Raw genomic sequence first — 25721 nt, 5'->3', positions numbered from 1 at the left:
AATACAGGGTCTGACAAGCACCATTTTCATAACTGAGCTTTTAGGCAGCATAAAGAAAGTTTCAGAGATACAAACGGATAGACAGTGGCTGAATAGTTGGTGGAGTCACAAAATGTGAGAACATATGCCAAATCCTGAAAAAGAAACAGTGGTCAAGGTGACAAACAAACACACAGCCTGACAGACAGACAGACAGATAGACAGATAGATAAGGGTTATTTGCTTATGACACATACAAAATTTCATATGTAATTGTCCACTTACTTAAATGTGTTAATTTATGTGTATGTACTTTATCTTGCATGTTTACCGACACCCCCTCATTTAATTTCAAGCATTCTATTTTGAGTATAAAAGGCACAAGATCACCTGCGGGTATATAAGCTGTGGGCTGGCACTGCATTCTTCGGTTGGCAGTTAGACCAGTAAAGCCACTGAAGACCAGCCGACTCACAATTGTGTTAGGCATTTCTTCTTTCAGGTGGGTAAATGTCACATAAGCATTCGTACAGTTTGTCAGTAATGTAGGCTTTCTATTTAGTATACCGTTATGCATTGTAGAAGTGTAGTTTGTTAGTGGTATTTGCGCTAGCTTAGTATCCTAAACGGGGATGAGCTGGCACTAGCTTGACGTTTAGTGGTTGTTGCCAAATTTCACCTCTCAACATGTTGAAGGGAGTTAGATGCAGAGATGTGGACTTGAGTCATTTTGACTTGGACTCAGTTCGACTCGAGTCACTCGAGATGACTTGCAACTTGACTTGACAGAAAATAAATTACTTGAGACTTGACCCTGTCAGTCAAACTCCTTGCGACGCTACCTGATGATCTATGGATCAGATCATCACCATCTGTTATCAGTTGAATAATTTGTTTTATGTTGTGACAATGCTGTGGTTAAAGTCTGGTTAGATTTAGGCACAAAAAACACTTTTTAAGAAATTAAGAAATGTCTTACATTTATTTCACTGAATATCAATAATTATAATACAAATTCATACTTTTTGAACAGGTATGATAAATTGGCCAATAATATCATTGTTAGACAGGTACCAACAACTTGTCTTTTGTCTTTATAAGACCGAACACTGCAGGTAAGACTGCAGTATCTTGGGGGAGAGGGAAAAGTAACTTGACTTGGGAATTGACTTGTCTTAACTAAGGACTCGACTTGACATAATCTGTGACTTGGCTTGACTTGCCCAAGAAAAAAATGACTTGGGACTTGCTTGAGACTTGGACCAAATTACTTGAGTCACATGTCTGATCAGATGTAACGTTTGCCTGACTCCACTGATACATATGTGTAGGATTTAGATGTTAGTGTTTTGTAGTTCATATATTTTCTTTTGTATTTATTCTTTTTCTCGTAACAGTCAATAGAACGTTGACGGTTAGAGCCAGAGCTCAAATAGCTGATTAGCAACTGTTTGCAGCGCTGTAGTTGACTGTTGCCAAGGCAACCAGGCAGCTCACAGGTTGTGATGTGTCACCTGTAAACAAAGAGGATGAATAAGAGAGAATGTAATTGTTGTGTGACTGAAGGTATAAGATAATTGTTTTATACTGGTAGTGATAAGAATTGTAGATAATAGAATGATATAGAATGAGCACTGTCAATACTCTATATTCTATATAACTCATATAGAGTTGATCATTTTAATAGCCTACTGTTATAACAGCATATTTTATGTTTATTGTGATTCTATTAACCTATTGATTTTAAATGGAAATATCTAGTGAATGCATGGTTATCACTGTATTTTTTAATATTGAGATTTTGATATAATACTGTGATTTTGATACGACCAGCAGACTCAAATTTGTGTTTTTCATTTATTCTCTCAGAATAAATTTTTTTAAAATTTGTCACCCCTTGAGTCAGCTTGCACTCCATGGGTGTAACACTTACAACAAACTACACTTCTCAGACATCATCTTAACAGAAATTGAAAATTTAAAGCTTCAGAAAGGAAGAATTTGTTGCAGGGCAAATGTAAATTGTATTACACCGTAATAGATTCCTGTTATTTTGTAAACCCACCAAGACATGGTTAGAAGTTGTGATTTTCTTGTCAGTCTAACTTCCTCCAGGCAAAATCCCAAGTGGTTTGTTGTAAAAAATATAAATTGTAAATCAGAATTCTCTAAAAATGGAAATAAAACACTGGTATGGAAACCAAATATTGCTCAAGTACATGCGAAATGAAATCTCGTTGAGTGTCGAGCTCATACAGTATTCTACAATAAGAATGTGGACACACATAAACAAGACAGTGTTGCTCTCATGTTGGGACACAAATAGATAAATTAAATGGATAAAATACTATTCAGTCTTCTTAAAAAATAGCAATAGAAAAACAAGTTAGATCTTTACTGATGTGCCATGTCTGTCACTAACAGCAAACAAGGACAGAATGCTGAAAAATGTGACATTAGGTATAACCATTATTATTATTGTTGTTGTACCATCAATACAACAAGGTGTGGAAACCAAAAGCCTAAACTGAATACACCAACCTCACACGAACAGACATCGGTTGACTCACTTGTGGGATTTCTTCCAGTTGGCCCCACTGGGTTCGGCCCCACAGTCGTAGGCCTGGATTATAAAGGTATACTCCTTCTGGCTCTCACAGTCCACAGGGCTACTGACCCTCACGACTCCTTCTCCTGATGTGCGATTCAACACCACTGCCTCGAAAGGAGCATCCTGACCATAGATCTTAAAGGCACAAATCTCCCCTAAAAAGAACAGGAAAGAAAAGTATAAATGATGTGATGTTTTACTTTATGCAAATAATTAAACGTAGCTATTGTTGTGTTGTAGACAGTATTTCCTATCTTTAGTAGGGAGCCATGCTAGAGGATTTCTTCATTGGCCACAATTTGTGAGAATGTGTTATCAAAACATATTCTTATCTCCTTTTTTGCCCAAAATGAAAGCAGCACTTTCAATCTACTGTATACACCAATGTCATTTAGTGAGTCAGGAGCAAATTAAAGCTAAACAGTGTGAAGACAGTCAGGGAGAGGGGGAGAGATAAGCATCAAGTGAAAATGAAAAGAGCCTGCACTTTTGAACTCTTTGATTTTTTTTTTAGACAATTTTGAGGAGGACAGTTTGTGTATTAGTCAGACATCTTGATTATCCACAATGTTTATCCCAGATAAAAAGAGAGAAATGAATCACGTGAGTTCTACGGAAGAAAAGGCAGAAAAAGAGAAACCACAGAGACATAATAGGCTTCAAAATGTCTGTTCCCCAGTGTGTGAAAATGTTGCTCAGCCTCTGGGTTCTTAATCTGGAGGCGTGAGAGACAAAGTCTGAGACTGCATTTAATTTCAGGTCGACACTGTGTGAAGACAACAAACATAGAAAAAACATGGGAAAACATTTCCAATAACTGGACTATTTTCATTCACTCGCTTTTTTTCACAACACTGGTGGTAAAATCTTTCTTTCTTTTTTTCTCACTATTATTTTCTCAAACCCAGCAGCCGCTATCAAATGGCTCAGATAGTTGAGGATGAATCAAACTGTGGGTAATGAAGTAAAAACTAACAATACACACTGCTGACATTTTCTTTACAGCACAGCTATCACTTCGAATTTCAGTCCCATTTCTGGACACAGTGATCTTTGTCAGCATGAGCTGCTCACAAAAACACAGTATACAGCTCCTGGGGTGTAGTTAAGAAAAAATAATTTCTGATATATGTCAAACTGTGCCAGCTCAACAAAAGATGAAATTTCTCGTGTCCCAAGAGTGCTCTACCATACGCACTGAGTATGTTTCTGTGTGTAGATCTGGTTGTGAGTCTTGTATCATCTGTGGAGTTCATCCCCTGCACAAGTGTTCATTTCAGGGATTTGGAAAATCTCCTTGCACAGGGAACAAAGAGCTGCAGTGCTCTGACCCTGTGTTGGCTGATATCGCTCAGAACATAGTGGGACACGGTGGAAACAAAAAGCTACCTAGCTATGGGAATTCTGCTTGCATGCTCAAACCCCACTGACAAATACAAAGACAAAGATCCCTCTTGCCACTGGCTTCTTTCCACTTCTGTTACCCTCGTCTTCATATCCCAGTGTCGCACAGTCTCTTATTTCACTTATTTTCTTTCTCTTACTTCCTCTTAACCTGATTCAACTTTTCAAATCCCCTTTGTGGTGAAATAATGATGCTGCCAAACACAGTGGGCTTCAAGGTTTGATCCCCAACCAATTTTCAAGATGCCTGGCCCTCGTATTGGCCCCTTTGAGGTGTTATCGAAATGAAAAGGTCCCCAATACGGCAGTGGGATGTGATTTGTATGTATAGAAAAATAATAATAAACACAGCGGGTGGTATGGAAGAAGGGTGATAAGCACAGCCTTGATCCTGCCTGCATATACACAGTCATACATGCAACCTGAGTAAATATGGTCTTAGATGGGACCAAAGAGAGAGGAATCTGGTTTGAAAATACCAGTGATTATAATATACTGCTGCAGCCCTTTTGCATAAACCTTGACTTAGTGGTGGGAAGCAGGAAAAGGTACTTCCACTTAACAGTTTGGGGTTGGATGTAAATCCATTTTCCGCTCCATCTGTTGTGGCAAATTCATTTTTCTGGATTACATTTTACAGGAAAACGTAACACAGTCATGGAGTGGAGGGAAGATAGAGAGAGCAACAGAAGAGGAGGGAGAGAGAGAGGGAGGGGGAGATGAGGAGGAATGTGATGTGCCAATGTATATGTAAATGGTAATGACTGAGATTTTAGACGTATTCCTACTGTGTCAGCAGATGTGTACTTCACGCACACACATACACACCTTATTTCCTGCCGCTTAGTTTGCGTCTCACCAGCCCCACCAGAGGGAACACTATAATTTCACCCCGTTGTGGCGCATGGATGAAATGAAGTCTAATCTTTTGGCCTATACGTCATGAGGGAAAGGGGTCGCTTTTCAAAGTAAATATCATAGATTTTTGCTTCGGGGAGTTGGCCTGTTGCCATGGCAGATTGAGAGTAAAGTGGAATAGTCAGCAAAAAATGGTTTGATAATAACATTCATCAAAAATAGATGGCACTCCACAGAAAGCTTGAGCGGCATAAACTGCATCGACAGAAAATGTCAAGCTGTCAGGGAACATGTATTTCACAGGATGTTAAATTGCCAATATAATGGAAACAGACAAGACGGATACAATTAATGAGAAAATGATGCTCCATAAACTAACACGTTGTCACAAGGAAACATATTTGTGTATTCCTACCGTAAGTAACAGTAGTTGACAGAGCATTTCATTTTTTTCCTTCTATTTGTTGGATTTAACAATTGCTTACACTTGGTTTTTAATATCCATGGCTGTTTTTTAAAGGGTAGAAAAATTGCTATGTCAAGTATAGTGTTTAAAATAAGGATTTAATCTCATCCCATTTTTAAAGAAATTTTTACGTGCCTCTTGGTATACTTTAATTTGTATCACTTGGTTGTTGTGATCACTTCCTCCTCTCCAATTTCTGGGTTTGTATTGATGTAAGTTTTTAAAAAACCTTTTCAGCAAGTACTCTGTCACATGCAGTTTGGTTCAATTTAACTAATTTTCATTAAAAATGAATACTTCCAGCAAGTACAAAATGAAACTAAAGTGATTTATTGTGAAACCAAACTTATTTACAATAACACTAATGAACACATGAATAATAAACACTTGTAAACACTTGTTTCAATCAAAAGAAACACTTTAAGAGTCGACATTACTCCGAATGAAAAGAGGACTTCTACACTGATTACATTTTCTTAGAGAAAACAGATGCATCAGTTGCATTTTCTGAAGTAATGTCAGAAATTACTGGCTATTGTGGCTCGTATATTGTCTGTTGTGTACTGTATTGTTCATAGCATTTAATCACATTAAACAACCTGCGTTGTTATCCACAAGTCACCAACTTTCTACATGTAAAAATTAGATTAAAATATCAGCTTTCCTTTCACTGAGCTCATAAGTAATTTTTTGTCTCTGTTTATTAAAAAAGGTTTACAAAGCACTTCACCAAAAGAAAGACTAAAATCAATTATGAATAGATCATTTAAATTAAACAGAACAATAAAATACAGGTTAAGAAGATGAAAAAGTCTATTTTCAAGTAACTTAAAAACACTGATGGATTCTCATATACACCTATTTCACAGCAGGCATTTTAACACAGTAAGAAAAGCACAGGTGTAGGACAGGAGTCAAAATGTTGGTGCTCTGTCATGCAAGACTTATCAGTAATTTCAAGAACTTTACGATCAGTAACAAAATGTAACGTGAACCACTGTACAAATGGCAGCAGCATATTGGTCAAGATGTGGATGACATACTGTGAAGACGACTAACCTTCAAGTAAACCATTATATTAATCTGAACCGGATGTGACAAAGGCATAAATAACTGTCTCTAAGTGACAGGGGTGACCTTAGCAACACACACTATAACTACACCAACATGCTCATTAAAATGCAAGCAAGAATCAGTATACAGTGTAAAAAGACAAACTGGGGTCAGGACCTGTGATTTAAATTTCTGTCTTTCTCTGCGATTCACCCCCTGATGTCAGGAAGACAATTATGTAAAATAGACAGGCTGCTTAAGTCCTCTGGGTTAAAGGAGAGGTACAATTGTGTATCATCAACATGAAAATGAAAGAATATGTGATGCTGTCCAATAATGTGACCCACAGGTAACATGAGTGGAAACAAATTAGGGCCAGGAATGAAGTCTTGAATTAAATCTGGAGTGACAAGCTACTACTTCACTAATTAGTGCCTTACAAAAGGAAGCATCCCTCTTCTTTAGATTTTAGCAGTTAACAATCTGATGTATCACCTTGCATCATGATTGTGATTCTGTGACCTGCACTGTAACAGAAAAATTTAAGGACTTCCAAAGTACTGAAAGCCTCAAGTGAACCCTCTTTCTCAGTGAAGTCTCAACAGAGAAACAGAAAATTCAATCATGTTAATTCCTCTTCTTAATCAAATACTGTTGTGACTCCATCTGGTGTGTCTGTGCCTGTTTGTCTGTCTCCGCATAGAGCATTAGACATAAAAGCTTCCGTATCAAGATTTGACTCTGTGTGTGTGTGTGTGTGTGTGTGTGTGGTGGAGGGAGCTATAATACCTTGATTAAAGTGAGTTTCTAAGCAGAGTGTCAGGCGGTTTTAAGACCTGATTCCTTCACTCCCCTGCCTTCAGTACTGAGCTCACGGTTGCTCTTGTTCCTCTCATTTAATTAATGACTGGATTACACTTCATCCCACTACTGACCCACAGATACACCCTAACTACACTTACGCAAGACACACACAAACACAATATACAGTATGTGTAAACATACATGAGTTTCATACAATCACATAATGCATGTTATGCACAGTGAGCTCCAAAAATACACACTATGGATAAAAATTAAAATTACTTTGAGGGTAAACTGCTTCATTACAGTGTCTCAGATTTTATTCATATTTTATTGACTCAGCTTTTGCTTTGCTCTGTGCTTTTTGATGCTAAAAATAAGAAAAAGGTTTGTTTTACAGGTTTAATCTTTTGTGCATTTCATTGTAGACATAAGAGACTTACACCATGAATACCCTAGCAGCATATGGAGCACATGGCTGTGTATGACTGAGCAAACAAAGGTATGTGTTACAAGTCTTCTCCTGTTCTGGAGCTTCAATCACTCCAGCTGTAAATCCTTGTTCCAGCCTGACTGAATATATTTTCATTCCTCAGACTGCGCTTTTATGGACGTTATGTTTAGGCTTCTGCTGTTCCATGTATACTGTGTTACCAGCTGCATTAGGTACACCTGTACAGTCTAATGATACATGCATCCGAGAGACAGAATATTAAAAACACTTGTTGGTATAATGCAGTCCAACACCACAACACAAGCCTCAAACTACCTTGGAGTTGAGTCAACACTTTTTAAGCTTCACAAAGGTAGGATTTATTATTGTATTGGATTGCTTTAGGTTGTAGAGGTGAACCTAATTAAAGTCTAACTTAAATCACATTTAGTCATCCCTTTTTGTATTCAAAAATAATGTCAGTGTTTTTTTAATGTTAATAGTTTTTTATTATTAAAATTATATATATTACTTTCGTCTCTGCTAGCTGGAGGGTTGTGTCTGTGTTTAACTGACAGCAACATTTTTATATTATATATTATTATATATTTTAATTTTTTATTTTCATTTTATCTTATTTTTACAATTAAAAGTATGCCGATATTAGCTATTAGCAGTTCCTTTTTGCAAAGTAAAAACTTAAAAATGTGATGGTTCTCATGTGATGAAGTCCTGGAATTGTAAGGAGCATCTTTTTTTTTTATTCTTGATGGACATCAAAGATAATGATATCCTCAGATTCCTCGGATAATATACAGAGCAGATATGTATGCTGTACCAGACGGGAAAAAAAAGCAATTTAATTTCAGTTGGACTGGTAACTCAGTGTACCCAGCCATGTAGGAGATATTACCATACAGTTCTGTGATAAAGTGGCTCTAAAGGTATTTTAAGACCTTCTCTGTTTTTCAAACAGACAGAAAATAAGTTGTGAATGCTTTAGCCATGTTGATTGTCTCACCTTCTCATAATTTTCCAGTCATCTAAACAAATAAATATGTCACTATTTAAAAACTGGCTTGATTTATTAATCAACACAATGTCATGCGAGATAATGTTATTAAAAAGAACCATAGAAAAATGAGAATTATAGAGGAATATGGAGTAAAGTTTTGTTACATCTAAAGGGAACACATTTAGTTTAATCTATATAGTTAACTCACTTTTACAGTATTTTGTATTCGTCTTTGGATTGTATGCATAAAATGACAGATGTGGATGTGGAATGGAATGTAAATGGAATGTAATGTGGACTAATGAATTGTAATGTGGGTTAATAAATTTTAATCAGGTGCATTATAAAAACAATGTCCTTAATTGCATTATGCTAATTATTATTTCTGAGAGAGAACAAAAAGAAATGTTATTGCCATGTTCTTAGGCTGTGCTTTGTTTGTATTGTTTGCTTGATTGTCAGATTGTATGTAGGAGTAATATTATGTAACCGTGACATGTGATTTTGGCTTTGTTTTGTAATTTTTTTTTTATGTAAAAACAGTCAGGACAAGTATTGCCTCTTGCATTACTTTGATTTTTATTGGTGGGCTATAATTTAACTAACCTAAGTAACGATAAATTATGTATTCATAAGTTGCCGTTGCAAGTGTCTTTTGGATCCCAGTTGTGCATCTCAGGCTTCATATAAAAACTATATATATATCTACACTATTTTATGAGTCACACAGTTCATTTTTTGTATCAAGGTTAGATATTTTAAGTATTAGCTTTACAGCATGTATCTGCATAAACTGTTTTGGAGATGTGGGTATAATGGGTAGTAGATCTACTTTATAATGAATTTGCTCTTATCCTGACAGTTTCTTAAAACTGAAAGTGATTAATTACACTGGATGAACATTAGAAAAAGAACTCTCACTTTCTTCTCTCCTTTTGCCGTTATAGTTTTGTATGAGAGAGGGTGGAAGAGAAGTATGAGGATGAAAACAAATGAGGGTTCATGGCCTTCCGCTAAGCTTTTTTCCTATTGGCTTTAATGGGATTTTCTCTGTACTGTCTCAAGGTTTTCGGTGAGGACACAATGAGGACACTGAGTGACAGGCAGTTAACTGGAGGATAAGTTGTCAAATGTCAGTGGTAGCTCTGTAGATTTGTCACTTTCTGACATATGGCTTTTTAAATACACACTCAAAGCTTTATTCCCCTACTTTACACCAGAGAAAATTAAGAAAAAGGGGGCACATTGCAAGAAGCAAAGTTCATTCATTAGAAAGTCTTGACATAAGAATTAGAGGACAATATTGAGTTACACTCAAAAATATCCATTTGCTACACGACTGCATAGCACGATCTGTTTAAAGTTCTGCATGTGCACCCACATAGTCACCCACTCTCTGAATACTAACAAATACATAAGGTATTGATTGAAAGCACACATTTTGACACCCACACACACACACAAAAAAATAAATCAAGAACAGCAGCATTCAAATAATTTAGAGAGTTCCTCAAAATGGAGCTATAAAAACTCCTGAAATGTCTTCTAATGCAAAAAACACCAGCATCTATTTTCCCCTCCAGAAAATTCTGCCATGAAAAGTCTCACTGCAAAGAAATAATCTCCATCAGTTTCTTTAGAGTCTGTTTGACAGTCTGAAATGCAATGAAGAGGCTAGTATTCACACAATGCGCTGTGTGTCTGTGTGCATGGGTGCATGCATTTGTTGACCGGTGCAGCCACAGTGGGCTCCCAGTCAGTTAAAGAGAGACATGCAGGAGCAATTCATCAGTCTCGCTGGGCTCCTTCAGATAGCCGGCCACTTCCTAAGTGCATTTGGGAGATTGTCGCACCATCCACTTGACCTCAGGGTGACAAATCAACAGCTCACACAGACAGGAGGCACATGCACACATGCAAACACACACACTTTCAGGTTATCTATTCACCCAGGACTGCTGATGCCTTGGACAACACAATATAGGGGATGGGGAGAATTCAATATCGCAGACAATACACATTAATTCTGCTGGGGGGTTTGGTGGTCTGCAATGCAATTAGTGTTAATTGCAGCCTCTGAAGTTGTGGGATTAGAATTCATCAGATGAACTGTGACTGTCACTGTTGCCTGTTAATTGAACTGCGTGAAGATGCAGTTGTGTGACTTAAATGCTGAAGAGGAGAGCTCTGAAAAGCAGTGAGGCAAGCTCAAGTGTTTAAAGCCGATACAAAGTGAAGTGTTAACCGCTGAAGTCAGACATAGCTATGAATAGTTTAAGTTGCGACTCTTAGAGAGGCTACTTGAAAATGAAAGATAATGGGTTTGAGTGACAGACTGAGAAATAACTCGCCTTCAGCTAGGTGCTTAACCCCAAATGTCTCTAATGAAAATATGTAAACAGAAAAAGGAAAATGAGGCAGGATGTGGTTTATGTTATTAAAGTTAAGTGGGAAATTGTGCAAATTGTGTGTGTGGGTCTGGCAGCATGCATCAGAAGTTGGACCACAAAGCAAGCCTAGTTTTCCACTTCAGTGGTTCACAGTGTTAAAACAAATTCAGACTCAGGGCATGAGTATGATAGAGAAAGAAACCCCCCCCAAAAATGGAAAAAGAACACTAGAGATATGAGCACTGAGGAGGATACCAGTGACATGTAGTACAGAAGAGGTCAAAGAGATACAAAGAGTGGATTAAAAAGTGATTGAGAGGAGAGGAGAAGCTGCAGGGGAGATAGAAAGGAGGAGGCAAAGGAGGAAGGATATAGAGAGATAACTACAGTGTGTGAGATAACTAATGCAGGTATAAATAGCACTATCAACCTCTTGAGTATTTCAGTGTGCTTCCCCTCCTCCTCCTCCACACCTTCTCCTCCCCATTTTCCTTCTCCCTTCCTCTGCATCAGATTTCACAGCGGTAAGCAATTATTAACATCAGCACTCAGATGCACTGTTCAACCTTGCCCTCCTCTACCCAAGACACACCTCACCCACTCTTGTTTCTACCCTCTTTCTCACCTTCCTCCCCTCCTCCTCTGTTACTCCGTCACCTGCCATTTACCATAGCTGACAGTTCACTGCTCTCCGAGGGTCACCAGTTGACAGTTAAATGGCTTCTTGAACGAGGGGAATTTTACAGTTTGGGGATGCATGTGTGTGCAGGTGTTCTCTCATAATACATATATATAAAAACACACACACAAAAGAGAAAGGGTGGCATGTTGAGAGCTGCTGGCCAGGGTCACACTGCTCTGAACTGAGGTGTAAAGGAGTAAAACGCACACTAAGATTTGTAGTCATACATCTGAGAAAGGAAGAATACTAGTAGTATGCTAAGTCATGAGGATATAAGACATTTTCAAATTACATCTCTTCCCAATGCAACAGAAAACTCAATAAGTCAGTAGGAGAGATCCCCCTTATTGCAATATGTAAATAATGTACCATTAGTCAGTGCACACCATAAATGTATTTTGTTCCTAATTTGTACATCTCAGTCTACTAATTTAAACAAGACTAAGATTCTACAGCCATGCTGCTGACTCTGAAGCGGTGAGGAGGGATCCCTTGTGCCTTATTTTTTCAGAAGGTAGCCTATTTTTTGCCCCTTGAAGTGATTTTTAGTGGCATTTACTAAACTCTGAAATAATGTATAATTATTACATCATATTGTCAAATAAACACTCAATCTGCGGCACAAAGATTTGTTCAATTTGATAAAAATAACAAGTAAGAACAGCAAAAAAAGTGAGTGAGTGAGGTACACACACGGAGAGCAGAGATGAGATGAGCTGGAGAAATAATTTCACATGGCGTGCTCTAAAAAGAGAAAAGTAGACAGCGGAAACAGAGCATCTTTTGAGCAGGTTAACAAGATTTTGATCATTTTGCTAACAAGGGGGGTGGCATCCCCCCACATATCGCCTACTGAGCTAACACATCTTAGTTTACTGTAAAATCGAGGCTAACAAAAGTTATTAGATGAGGGGGACATGAATGTCTGTACCAATGGTGGAGGATCACAAAAGTCAGTAGGTTTCATACTCTGGGGACCATGCATGTCAAGTTTTGAGCCAATCCATTGCTTAATAATAATAATAAAAACTTTATTTATATAGCACCCTTCCAAAACAAGGTTTATAAGGTGCTTTATAGGGTAAAAACAACAGAAATCATTAAAGCGTTAAACATAAATACAGATAGAGGATCACAGGAAGGCTAGACTATAAAAGTGCATTTTAAGAAGAGACTTAAATGAAGAGAAAGACTTAGCCATCATCATTTTCTGGTACTTGTTAAAATCCTGGTGGCTGCATTTTGGATTAATCGTAGAGAAGAAAGAGACTTTTTGCTGCATATGGAGAAAAGGGAGTTGCAATAATCTAGCGATGAAATAAAAGCATGAAAGACTGTTTCGAGGCAGGAATTGCTTAATTATATAAATTTTGCTAAGTTGAAAAAAGCATTACTATATGACAGATTTGATATGGCTGTTCAAAGTGAGGTTTCTGTCAATTAAAACACTAAGGTTTCTACACTGCGGAGTAATAAAATGGGAGTATGAACCAAGTTTTTTTTTTTATTTGAGTGTTGCTGGAATCAGTGCCAAATGGAAGTATCTCAGTCTTTTTTAGTTGAGCTGAAAGAAATTTTGAGCTATTCATTTATGAATGTCCTCGAGACAGTTTATAAACAAAAATATTTCATTGCTCTAAAAGGGATAAGAGGATAGTGTGATCAACTGTGTTAAATGCTGAGATCTAGGAGTACTAAAATGGCATGACTAAAAGCATGTCATTCATGACCTTAAGAAGGGTAGTTTCTGTACTGTGGTGAGCTCTAAAAGCTGATTGGAAACATTCAAATATTGGTAAATGGACTGTACCTTTCTAGTCTATCCGACTACTCAAAGCAATTTGGGGTTCAGTGTCTTGCCCAAGGACACTTCGACATGTGGGCTAGGGAAAGCTGGGATTGAACCGCCGACCTGGTGGACGACCCGCTCTACCACTAAGCCACGGATTCACCGGGAGGAGAATGTCCAGAGGACAAGAGGAGCGGTTCATTTTGTTAACAATTTCTAACAGTACAGGTTGAGAGACAGGGTTGAAGACATCAAAGCAAATATTAGGCCTAGCGGGTAAACAAACTGATGGGAGCTCTACAGGTCTGGTAATACTGAATAAGGGAGATTTTTTGAGTAAAGAAGTTTAAAAGCTCATTGCAGGTTTCAGGAGTAGGGTCTACGGAAGGGACAGGGGGAGCATCAGTGGCACAGCTTACAATGTTAAAATGCACCTTGGGATTAGAAATATAATAGGTATAAAGGTGTGTCTAGTTTTTAACCTCTGCATTAAAAAGCTTCATCAGAGCCTTGAGGTCCTCATGGTGGCCAGAGAGCTTAGAGGCCTTCCACTGATGCTCTGCTTTATGACATTTGCACTATAGAGTAAGAATGTTTTCATTTATCCAGGGCTGGGGCATGTGTTTAGTTTTCCTGGTCTTGAATGGTGGAATTTCATCAAGGATGGAATTGCAGATGATACTGAAATTTATTAGATGCCCATCCACTGATAATAAGGGCTCTATCTCAAAAGGGATAGTGTTAAAAGCTTTACTAAAAATATTGGCAGAGGTAGAATAAAAAACTCTAGACTGTAACTGTGTAGGTGAGCTGCAAAAACAATGAGGTAAAACCAAATCAAAACACATACAATAGTAATCAGAAATACAAGAATCAGAACATGTCAAGTCAGATAATGTAAGACCATAAGATAAAACAAGATCAATAGCATGGCCCTGATAATGAGTGGGCCCAGTCGGTGAGCGAGATAAATTAAAAGAATCAATCAGGGATAAAAACTCAACACTTAGACTGTTAGAGTGGCAGACATGAATATTAAAATCACCTAGAATTAAAAACCTTTCATTTCTGGGTAGGATTATTGATAGGAGAATTCATTTATTAAAAAAACAGACTTTTCTGGGGAGAAGTGTGGAAAGGGTCATGCCGAGGTGTGCGTCTACAGTGTGGACTGAGGGGTGAAGGTCGATGAGCGCTGGAGTAAGTTCAATAAAATCCACAACACTTCCACCGCTTAGACAGTATGTGATGGCATAAGAAATAAAACCAAGAATTAGTCTGTTTGAGGTCTTGCCTGTTGCCTGGAGCAACGTTTGTAATTCTGACTGATCATTTTTGAAACACCACAGGAGACAGTACATGCACCTCCGCTTTTACTTTTACTATTATTTATTACATAATTAGTGACATTGTATTTATACTGTACTTCACCATCTACCAGTAAACCCACTTGGTACTCGACACTTAGTTTATCTTATACTTATACCAACATGTTACTTAATTTATTTCTGACCTGTTTATAGTGTATAATATCGTTTTCTCCTGTGTGCACTGACGTAAAGAAGAGCTACTGGAACAAAGAGTTTCCCTACGGGGATCAATAAAGTATTTCTGATTCTGATTCTGAGACAGACAAAAGCTCTGCATCTCATTAACATCACCTCACTTTGACCATTCAAATCAATCTGCTCTTCTAGCCAACCTTTTCATACCTAACATCATCTGTCCATTATCTTGTCAACCGAATCACACCTCTCCTAAGTGACATTCACATTGTTGTGATTCTTTTATTTCTACATTTTCAACACCACTCTGTTGGACTGCAGACTGGCATGGTTTTGAGATAATCACAGACTGCCAGTCACAGCAGGGAGTCTCCATAAGCCTCTGAGCTGTAAATGCCGCAGACTACGACCTCTGTCAGCTCAGCAGCACACTGAGAAGAGAAGGACACGGCCCACTGGTTTATAGAAGACACACACACAAACATACACATGCACAAACACACAATCTCTCACACATCTCATGCATATGCTTCACTGCACATAAACACACAAACACACTTACTAACACACACACATTTTTACACAAACAGGCCAAAGCAGTGATGGTATAGGTCCTTCTATGATAGAGGAAGGACTTATTAACATTATTCCTTATTAACTATTGGAAACAACATCAAAAAGTTTTGTTTTTTTCTGATTTACACATGTGCATGTTGTGTGTTGTGCAGAGCATGCAAAATTACAAGAAATTTTGTAAAATTGTTTTGTTTCGATGCAAGTCACAAAATTTAAGCATATCGTTAGTTCAGGCAGAGCAATGAAGTTGTGCTTGTATTGGCTGATTAGCATCAACTGTCCTTTCCTCAGCACCTGCCATATGCAAGTCTAATATTAACTGGCCTTTTAGCTCCAGTTTGGCCCAACACCCCTGTTTAGCTTGATAGATATTTGACATTTAGTTACACCATCATTTTTGCATTAGGCAGGTGGTGTACACTTATCTTCTGTGCACTTGTTTGCTGAGAAGGTCTGCCAGCGACTTTATATGGTTTGGCTGGAACTGGCTACTCAAAACGATGAGCTGAAATCAGCTGAAAGATGCACTGAAGTGCAGGCTTATGTGTCAGTTCCCAGTGGGGTTAACACTCCTAGCAATATTTCAGTTTACAAGGAGTCATTTTATTCTTTATTGAAATTAAAAATATTGTTAAAATGATTTGGTGTTTGCAGATGTCAGTAGAGCTGCTGTGTTACTTTGCACTTTTATACAAACAGAAGGAGGCATTACTTATTTCCTCTTGAAATCAGTGAGCAGACAGCACCAAGCGAAACTCAGCAGAAATAAATGTATCCGTCTCTTTTGTATCACTCTCTTTCCCTCCTCTCTCTCACCCGGCACTCTGTTTTCCCCTCCATTTGTTATGAACACTTGGGTACAGAATCATTTTCACATTATCTCTTATAGATGTTTAACTATAGCATGATTTAAAGCAAACACAACATCAATGAAATCTGACAGGTGGCATTTGAGAACCCCAGGAGACCTTTTGCATGCTAATGCATGCTTATTAAAATGACAAACTAAACTGTCAGTCAGGCGGGCCAGCAGGGGTGTGGGCTGTGGGATGAGACCGCATGCAGCATTCATCAGGAGGGTAAATTCAGAGAAAACATCTTGAGAGGAGGTAATGAGGAGTGTAGTTTTGATATGCTGTGGAGGTTAAGATAACCTAATCTGTCATCTTTCATTGATCTCTGCATGCTAGTTATGTTTGTCATAACATATGGCAGGCAATAGCTCATGCATGCATCGCTGTCATGTTTGATCATTTGTCAGTTCTTCAGCTGAGGTAAATGTGAAGGTGTCTTTTTGTTTTTAGAGAGAACGGCTCCATTCATTTATACAGATTTGATACCAGGAATCACAGGAAACTGGAAAGAACGACCAGTTTGTGTGCATACCAATGAATTTCAGTCGTGGTACACAGTAAGCTGTCATATCTACTTTGTCTCTTATGTACACTGTAACAACAAAATTTACCAGGTAGGGTAGGAACACTAAATCTGATTATACATGTGGAAGAAAACATACTGCAGACATAAAGCACCTGAATGGAAATCATTATCTTGGAATAAGAATCTATCTGGGACAAGTGCAGATACTGAGCATCAATGATGTGCAATTCTAGTTGATAAATGATATTTACTTTCTATCTTTGTAAATATTTAACCTCAAACTGCTCTTAGGAATACCACATGTACACAGTCACATGAAAAAGACAATTAAAATATGGATAATGTGCCAAACTGTACAGTCAAAAGGTCAGAGGCCATTTCAACCATCAAAGAATGGTGCAAGACAGACTAATTCTTTAGAAGTGGATGGATATGTTTTTTTCTATTTATGAATTCTGCTCCACACACAGAATCTATCACCACATAATACCCCACCCATATGGACTGTGAACTGACAAAATCCACACCTCGTAGCGACAGCCCCACTTGTGATAGAGTTAAATGACACAAAAAGGTCAACAAAAGGTCTTAGAAGGGCAGGAAGGGGTTGGTATTAGACTGTCTTCATCTGTTTGTGCCATGGGATGTAGGGAACATAGATAAGGGAGTTTTCCTTATTCCCCCTTCTCCCTCTTTTTTTTTTTTACTTTGCCTTTATTCTCACGTACTCTCTCACAATTAGCAGAGGCAAAGAAATCCTCAGGGGTGTAACACTAGATAAAAATCTGTGAAAGAATACTAATAACACTACAGGAAATCATCAATTAGTTCAGCAGCTGCGGTGCTGTAGTGCTCAAGGTGTCATGCTTTACGTACCATGGCTATACAGTACATATAGATACCATAGATCTTGAGCACATGAACACAGTACGTTTTCTTTTATTTTAGTTTGACGATTATTTATGAACATTTACAGAACTACAGAGAACTAAATATTTATTAAACCACTCTCTCTAATTATAAAATAAACCCTCTCTGCTCAAAGTGAGACAAGGACAAATTTGTCTTTTATGCATTTATGTTAAAATCTGTTGGTCTTTTGTCTTACTGGAAGCGAAGCACTCAGAGGGCATTTAATCTATATTTACTTTGAGCCAATGTCATTACTATTATTTCTAGCGTCCTCGGGATGTGAACAGAGGAAAAATGGCCCTTAAGGATTTTTGCTTGTTTGATTATTTAGATGGGATCGTGGGATATTTGCTTCATCATCACCTGATGATGTCAGCAATGTTGACTCATTGACTCGTTGACTCACATTTCTCTTAAAATGGCAGGAAACAGCAAAATACTTAACAGACATCTCCCTTATACAATATAGTTTGTATTTTGAACTTTTCAAAGTAATTTCCTGCTACAGTGTTCTGCCTCAGAGAGAAACTTGAAAGGAGATTTGAAGCAGGTGCAGCAGAAGGAGAGTGGCTGTAAGTATATGTTAGCTAGACCTCTGACTTAGTTCTGTTCAGCACTTGACTGATGGACCTCGCTGCCCTCATCCATTACTCTGTCACATGTTTGGAATTGCCTTTCACACGTTCTGGCACTTCTGGAAAAATGAGCACTCCTCCCCTTTTGTCCGGAGAGCTGAAAGAAGGCACAGTGGCAGGTGAAGACGCACAAAAATCTTATTTCACTTGCACAGCAGTCAGATCATGTGGGACCACTTCAGAGAGGTGATCTAGCTCTGGGCTGTGATTGGTATGCCAAAATGTGAGCAAAATACATTGAGCAAAGAAATTAGGAAGTGGAAAAAAGGACAGTGGAAAAAAGAGATGAAGACATGCTGAAAAAAATATAACTAGAGAAGACACTTAACTGGCATTCTCAGAGAAATTTGGACATAAGGAAAGATCTCATCTCTTTTGGACTGGATGTCATATTATACTGACGTGACATGTAAGTAGGCACTGAGAAATGGATGGATCTAAAAATGTATATTTATGAAATTATGGACTTTGTGTAGAGTTTTGAATCCATCCATTTGGACATTTAGCCTCTAAATACAGTCCACCTAAATGTTTCTTAGCATACATGTATACTGCCTATAATCTTGAACTCACAGCATTCACACTGCGTCAAGGGCAGTCTCTCCTGCCGCTCGTCCTCCACTCTGCCCCTGTGTGTGGGTCTGGTGACATGACAGCTCATTCCTAGACACTATTAATGATGGAGCTCCCCTTTTCTAGCGCTGACTATCATCTATCACCCAGAGCCAGACCGGCCATCACTCCTTCACTAAATTACAACCCGCTGCATGAGACATAAAATAGGGTAATGGGCTGAAAATTAGCCAATTACAATCATTACACTGCCATAATTGACCCTGGAGACCCATGTCCAGCAGTACACACTCTGCCTTAAGGTTATGTGTGTGTTTGAGGCACTTAATTAGGAGTAGACTGGACCATGAGGATGGAATCTAATTTATTGAACAGCAGCAATCTAACAGCTGACTGGCAATAAACAGGGAGCATTTTTGAGAGGTAAACAGCTGGGAGTTTTACAGAGAGTAGAAAAAAGATTAAAAAAAATGGGGGAAAATTAATAGCAGGGGAAAAGATGATGACGTGGGAGGGGAGATATGTATTTTATCCACAGGGGGAAAAAGAAAGACTAAAACGGGGTGTGTGTGTGTGTGTGTGTGTGTGGGGGTTGTAGGCAAATAGCAAAAATGGGTCATTATTTCTCAAAGAAGACCATAGCCAAGAGATGTTGGCTCCCAGAAAAATTCTCTCATTAAATATTAAGTGAATAATCTTAGTTCACAAGCAGTTAGAGTCTCATGTGATACTTTGATCTCTGCAAAAAATAAAATAAAATACTTAAATTTTTGTCCAGATTAAACAAATGATCTGGACATTCTGCAGGGTGCAGAACACAGAATCGCAAAGGCAAACTGGTATTTTCCTGGGGCGCACTGAGGTTATGTCCTCGACTGCGCTAGTTTGGTACAGTATCTTGGTGACTCACAGTGTTCCCCAGTGGGAGGAGAGGCACGGTAGACAGCGTGATGATGCCAATCCAGTGGCGTACTGCAAACTTGGTCCCAAGAATGAGTGCGTCTCACGTGGCCCGCCACCTGCATTCTTGGAGCAGGTCAACAGCTCAGCGCACTTGTGTTCCATAATATATTATGTCACTTTATTTGGTGAAGGCACACCAATATAAACCTCCCTAAAATCACACAAATCCTTTATTGATGTTTTGCACGTTTTCAACTTTCATTCTATGGTTTTAAACCACCTCACATGTGATCACGCAGAAAAAAAAAACAGTTGTATGCCCATTATGGCATCAATGCCAGTGAGGCAGATTAATGAGTGATCATTACCAACTCTGTCATCCAACGCAGTCACACAGTCTTTCCTTCACTCTGGTGACTCTCTTTACAGCCATCTGAAGGCAGCAGGTAGGCTATCTGTTTCATCTGCAGTCTCTAATTGGAGTGATGTTGCACTGCCAAGCCAGTTACACACAGCAGATCCACTGGTTATATTTTGTGCAACCAACACCAGACTGTTAATAAATTATTCTACTGCATCAACAGGAGTGCTGGAGACCGAGGCGTTGAAAACAGTTGACACAGTTCCATGAAACATTTTAGATCAATTAAAACTTCTTTGTCCGCTAATAACTCCCTGAGGACCATCCGTTCCTGCCAGTCCTCCCCCAGTGTCTCCATCCCAAACACCGGGTATTTTAATTTAAATACAGGTAGACCAATTAATTTGTGGATCATTACCAGGATCACATTTATGCAGCAATATGAAGATTAAGAGAGCGACTATTTTGCTCCCAAATTGCCAGATTTTCCAATTATTTTTGCACGTAAAACAATCAAATCTAACTGATTAATCAATAATGAAAATAATTGTTAGTTGCAGCCCTAAGTAAAAGATGAAACAAAAACAATAAATACTTATTAAGCATGTATTTTGCAGGTACTCCCACAGATGATTTTCTCCTAAAGAAGCTCATACCTGTCTGCAAGAGGGTAGCACTCGTTACTCTACAACCACTTAATAGAGCGTCTTAGCACCTTGTGGAAATTCACTGCAAATTTAAAAAGTTTTGCAAGATGGATTTGTATGATATTAGTCTTACGATGCTGTTGGTTGAACATCAAATAGTCAGCTGACAGAATGAGTTGAAAGTGCAGATCCCTCCTGATTGCGCTCTGGCAAAGCTCTGATGCATAGTTTGTTTCTGCAGTTTAACACATTTTATGAAAACATGAATAGTGAGAATGAATATACACACACACACTTTGTCTTTCTTAGAGAAAGACAAAGTGTGAGAATCTCAAGGTCTCTTAGGCTGAAGCATCATTGAATAAAAAGGGATGTTTGTCTCTTTCACCTTGACAGAAAGCAGCAAGACATCCATCAGATTAAAATTTTTCAAATCCGGTCTGTGACCCTGTGTCTAAACCATAGTTCAGAATTTGAAAATGTAGACCAAATGCTCTTTTATACAGTGAGAAAAAAACAACAAATAATCACATCTTAAAAAGAGCCCACTTGCATTTGTTTCATTCAATGTTTGCTTTAATACTAAAGAGTTTGCACTATTAAAACAAAACTGCCTCTCAACATTTACTGATTAGAGATAAACTGAAATATTGATTGTTGTGAGACTACACGGGATGTTTTTTTTTTTTGCACAAATCACTCAGCATTTACCTTAACATACAGTAAGACCGTTAATAATTCTGTATTCAAATCTATGCTGTAATGAATAATACAGCAATTTTGCAGTGCTTCTTGATCCACTGCAATCTTCAAACATCACACTAAGGTTTAAGTGTTTATGTTTTACTTATTAAATTAGGTTACAGCTCTAATCAACATTCTGCACAGTTGGGTGCTATACAAACAAATTTTAAACAATCCAGGACAAGATGATAAATGATGCTGTCAATCATGATACACACATACACCTGTAGTGTCTGTACTATTCCCTTGTTGCCACAGATTCTCTGTTGTTTGTATCATAGGGGTTATGGTAATTGCTTGCATTAGTATGACAGGTGTAACAGTTGAGTGTGAATGTGCTGCACTTAACTAAGCATATTCAATATTTTGATATCAGTATAACTGCATTAAACCTTAGGTGCAAGTTTGAGCTGGATTGGGAACATAAGAGTTGAAGTGACAAATATGAAACATTATACACAATTAGAAGTGTGTCATTTTAGCAAGATACAGATGGATCAAAGCACTCTGTGTTTCTGTGTTGATTTTTTTTTTTTTTTAACTTAAATTAGCCTACTACATGGACTTTTAATGACATTACTATGCCAGCTAGCATCAGCCAATAGTTTGCTTAAAAGAAACTCTAGCCATAAGATACATTAACACAGTATGTAGAGTATGTAGTTCTAACTAAATATTTGTAACAGACTGAAAGTGGAGTCAAATACATACATTACACTGGCTTCAAACTAACCTTGTCTGGACAAAACTACTGGCACAGAATATCACCAGTGACTTTAAACACAGGAAATGGACACTGGGAATTGTTAAATAAGTGACTGAGATACAGTTAGAGTGAGTTTTATTACTTTCATTTCATATTTCTCAAGTGTACAGCATTTTTTGTGTAAAAACATTTATTAAAGGCTGGCTGTTTTAAAACCACAACCATGGCCCATCAATTCCTAGAGTATGTTATGTATACATGAGCTTGGTTAGTTTGCCATATATCATACAGTGGGCATAAAATATTAAGGGTTTCTTTAAAAAAAAAAAAAAAAAGCCATTCACATCTTTAATTAACGTCAGTCAGGGAGAGCTGTCCTCCTGTTTACTTTTTGTAATTTGGATGATGACAATGATGAGAGAGGAGAGGACGTTGAAAGGGTATAGACTAAGATAAATAGGAATGGGAAAGGATGAGACAAAGGTGATAGAACAACAAAGGTTCGAGTCAGTTACAATGAAAGAGAGATGGGGTTGAGGGGTCATGGATGATGGAGGATGAAGTTAGTCTGTGTGACTCTGATGTCGTACACAGGTCCAAAAACCAGATTATCCTATTTTATGCTCACATGAACAAGGCAAATGGAGCGAGGAAGATATGCAAATTGCTATCTAATTGGCCTGTCACGATACTGAAGCCCTGTCAAACCACTGTCAGAGAGGGAGAGAGCAAGAGCGAGAGAACACAGAGAATTACTGGATTAGTTTCAGCTGCCATTCACTGCACATTTCATTAGGTAATTTCAGCTCACATCACGACCATGGGTCAGTGCTCTATCCTTGAAGAGCAGGTTCTTTCAGCCGCCATTATGAGAAAAGAGTGGCAGCACTTCTCATCACCCAATACCTTCCACCTCCTGTCTGTCTCCCACAACCAAAAACACAGACATTGCCAGTAAACAAGTTTTTCCACTGGCTCCCCTCCTCTGCAGATGGCACAAGGAAGACAGATTTTAATGCAGAGGAGGTGACAAGAAACTACTATGCAACAAAATATTGAAACTGGAATAAACCTCATGTACAAAACTGTGATTTTTTGATCAAGATCCAAAATCAGGTCAATCAGTCTACCAGTCAGACAAACAGTAATCTCTGTCATCTTCTCTTTACCTTTTAAATAGTCAGTGAATATGTTATCAACACTTGGATTAACGCTACTAGATAGAGCTATTTTCAGACTTTTATATAGTACATTATGTAGAAGTTTCATATAGTAATGAGTTTGCTGCATGCTAACAATCAACTGTTTGCTAAGCCTCATCCCCCTTAGTTACAGGTTTGTTACGCCTGCAGTTTAGAATGATAACAGTGGCAGATTTACCACTCAAGAGGCTTGTTAATTTTTTTTAAACAATTGGTCCTTGATTTCAGTCAGAGGTAGACAAAAGCAACTTCTCATTTCTAGCTAAACTGCTTTTCCCAGCTAAAAGGACAACTGTTGCTGGCAGATTTTTATCAGCAGTAGCTAGCTAGCTAGTGAAGCTAATGTTAGCTACATGAGTTGGTTGAAAAAGCTTTCTACAGCTGACATTTTATGTTCCAGGGAAGCTGACTCATTTTAAAAAGAGAATCTTGTAAAAAAAAAAGGGTGTTAAATATGCACTTAATGGCTACATACGTGATATCAGGCTAAAATATTGAAATGAAGGTGCATTACCCAGGCAAAACATTGATCCATGTATATATAGTAGAAGACACAATGCTAAATAAAGAAACATTGTTCTTGTATTGCAGTGTAGAACTACTTAGTATTACAAGTATGATAAAGAAAAATGTAAGATCAGACTGTTTTCGTTTTAAAATAACCCTGTTTGGATGTTAAGCTTAAATACTAGTTCATATTTTCAAATAGTAAAATAGTGTTTTCATGTTTAACATTACAAGAAAAAAAGACTTTTAGTATGAGGGCTAATTGATGTGTTTAGCGAATGTAACGCTATCTCAGGTAATTGGCTTAAGTTGCTGGAGTGTATTTGCCAAATCCAAAGAGCAGGACAGAGCTGCTAACATTACCCTAAACTCTGACAGCAGCCAGGACCAGCTTCAACACAGTGGGAAAATACTACATGGGTGGGGCTTTTCTTTTTTTTTTTTTTTTTAAAAAAGCAACCTGTAACCTCACAAACTAAGTTAGTTAATCATGTGCTACTTGGCCTTGGAAGTAACACTAAGTTACTGTATGTTGTAAGCTAGTTAGTCACACATGCTAATGATTGCAGCTTACATTAGAGCACATAAACACTATTTGGTTTTGGAAAGGCTAAAAAAAAGTTGCTATCCTAACTCTTTGAATGCTGATTATCACTTTTATTTCAGTATTTTTTAATGGAGAATATTGTAGCTACAACTTGACTTTGCTGATAAAGCAATTTTGTTATACAGATATGAAATTCTTGATCTTGATGCATTGATACAGGATATCATTCTGTATGGCTGTTATGGCATATGGCACAACACAGTCTCACAGCAGTTCCTGAAATAGTCACAAAAATTTAAATCTATAGGATTTGTGTACATCGATAGGAATTTTCCAATTTTTTCTTGACAGATTTTCTATTTTTTTGTGACATACAACTTTCAAACTAATGTATTTCAATGGGAAGTTTTTTTTTTGAGAGTGGGTTGTATAGTAAGATACAGTACATGGGGGTCATTTGCACACTGCCCAAGAGCATGAATATAAAAGTAGAAGTACCAATTGGAAAATGTGCTTTATGTGTATTAAATGATACCTTTTTATTTAATAAATATTCTGCCACAGACATTTTCAGGGGATTCACTATAACCTTATAGACAGACACACAAGCACACATAAACACACAAACCCAGCCTAAGCTCATTATGAGTGGAAACACACAAAAAAGAAACAGAGCATTTGAGAAACTGAAAATCATCACATGGTGTCAAGAAATGAGAGACAGATCCAGTGCAGAATAGAAAAAGGGGGTAATAGGGTAATAAGGGAAGGAACCGGGTCCTCCGGAAAAAAGAGGCTAAGAGGTTGTTTGACGCTGTGAGTAACTTGACAATGCATTGATGACAGAGCTCCAATGGATCGTTACTGGACATGTAATTACTCTGAACATCTTATACGGATCCAATTAGCTTGCCTCAACAGTGGAAAGGCATGGTAATTCCCATCATATAAATGGGTTTCCTTGTTTGTCAGTGTGTCAGAAAACGTGCGTTACCAAATTGTTAGTGTGTCTTTTCAGAAACTGGTAATGGCTTATTTT

General features: G+C 37.9%; 1 protein-coding gene across 3 annotated transcripts in view; it reads right to left on the bottom strand.

Moving 5' to 3' along the window:
• The window catches only part of clstn2a (calsyntenin 2a), a 157617-nt gene that overhangs the window by 45647 nt on the left and 86249 nt on the right, over positions 1–25721 (bottom strand). For all 3 annotated transcript variants that reach the window (XM_044219519.1, XM_044219521.1, XM_044219522.1), the window contains one exon: positions 2550–2745. In XM_044219519.1, coding sequence (XP_044075454.1) covers positions 2550–2745 — 196 coding nt within the window. The remainder of the gene's footprint in view (positions 1–2549; positions 2746–25721) is intronic.

Source organism: Siniperca chuatsi, linkage group LG13 (assembly GCF_020085105.1).
Source record: "Siniperca chuatsi isolate FFG_IHB_CAS linkage group LG13, ASM2008510v1, whole genome shotgun sequence".
Classification (NCBI taxonomy): domain Eukaryota; kingdom Metazoa; phylum Chordata; class Actinopteri; order Centrarchiformes; family Sinipercidae; genus Siniperca; species Siniperca chuatsi.
Note: the sequence above shows the minus strand (reverse complement) of the source record. Positions and strands in the feature narration are given on the sequence as shown.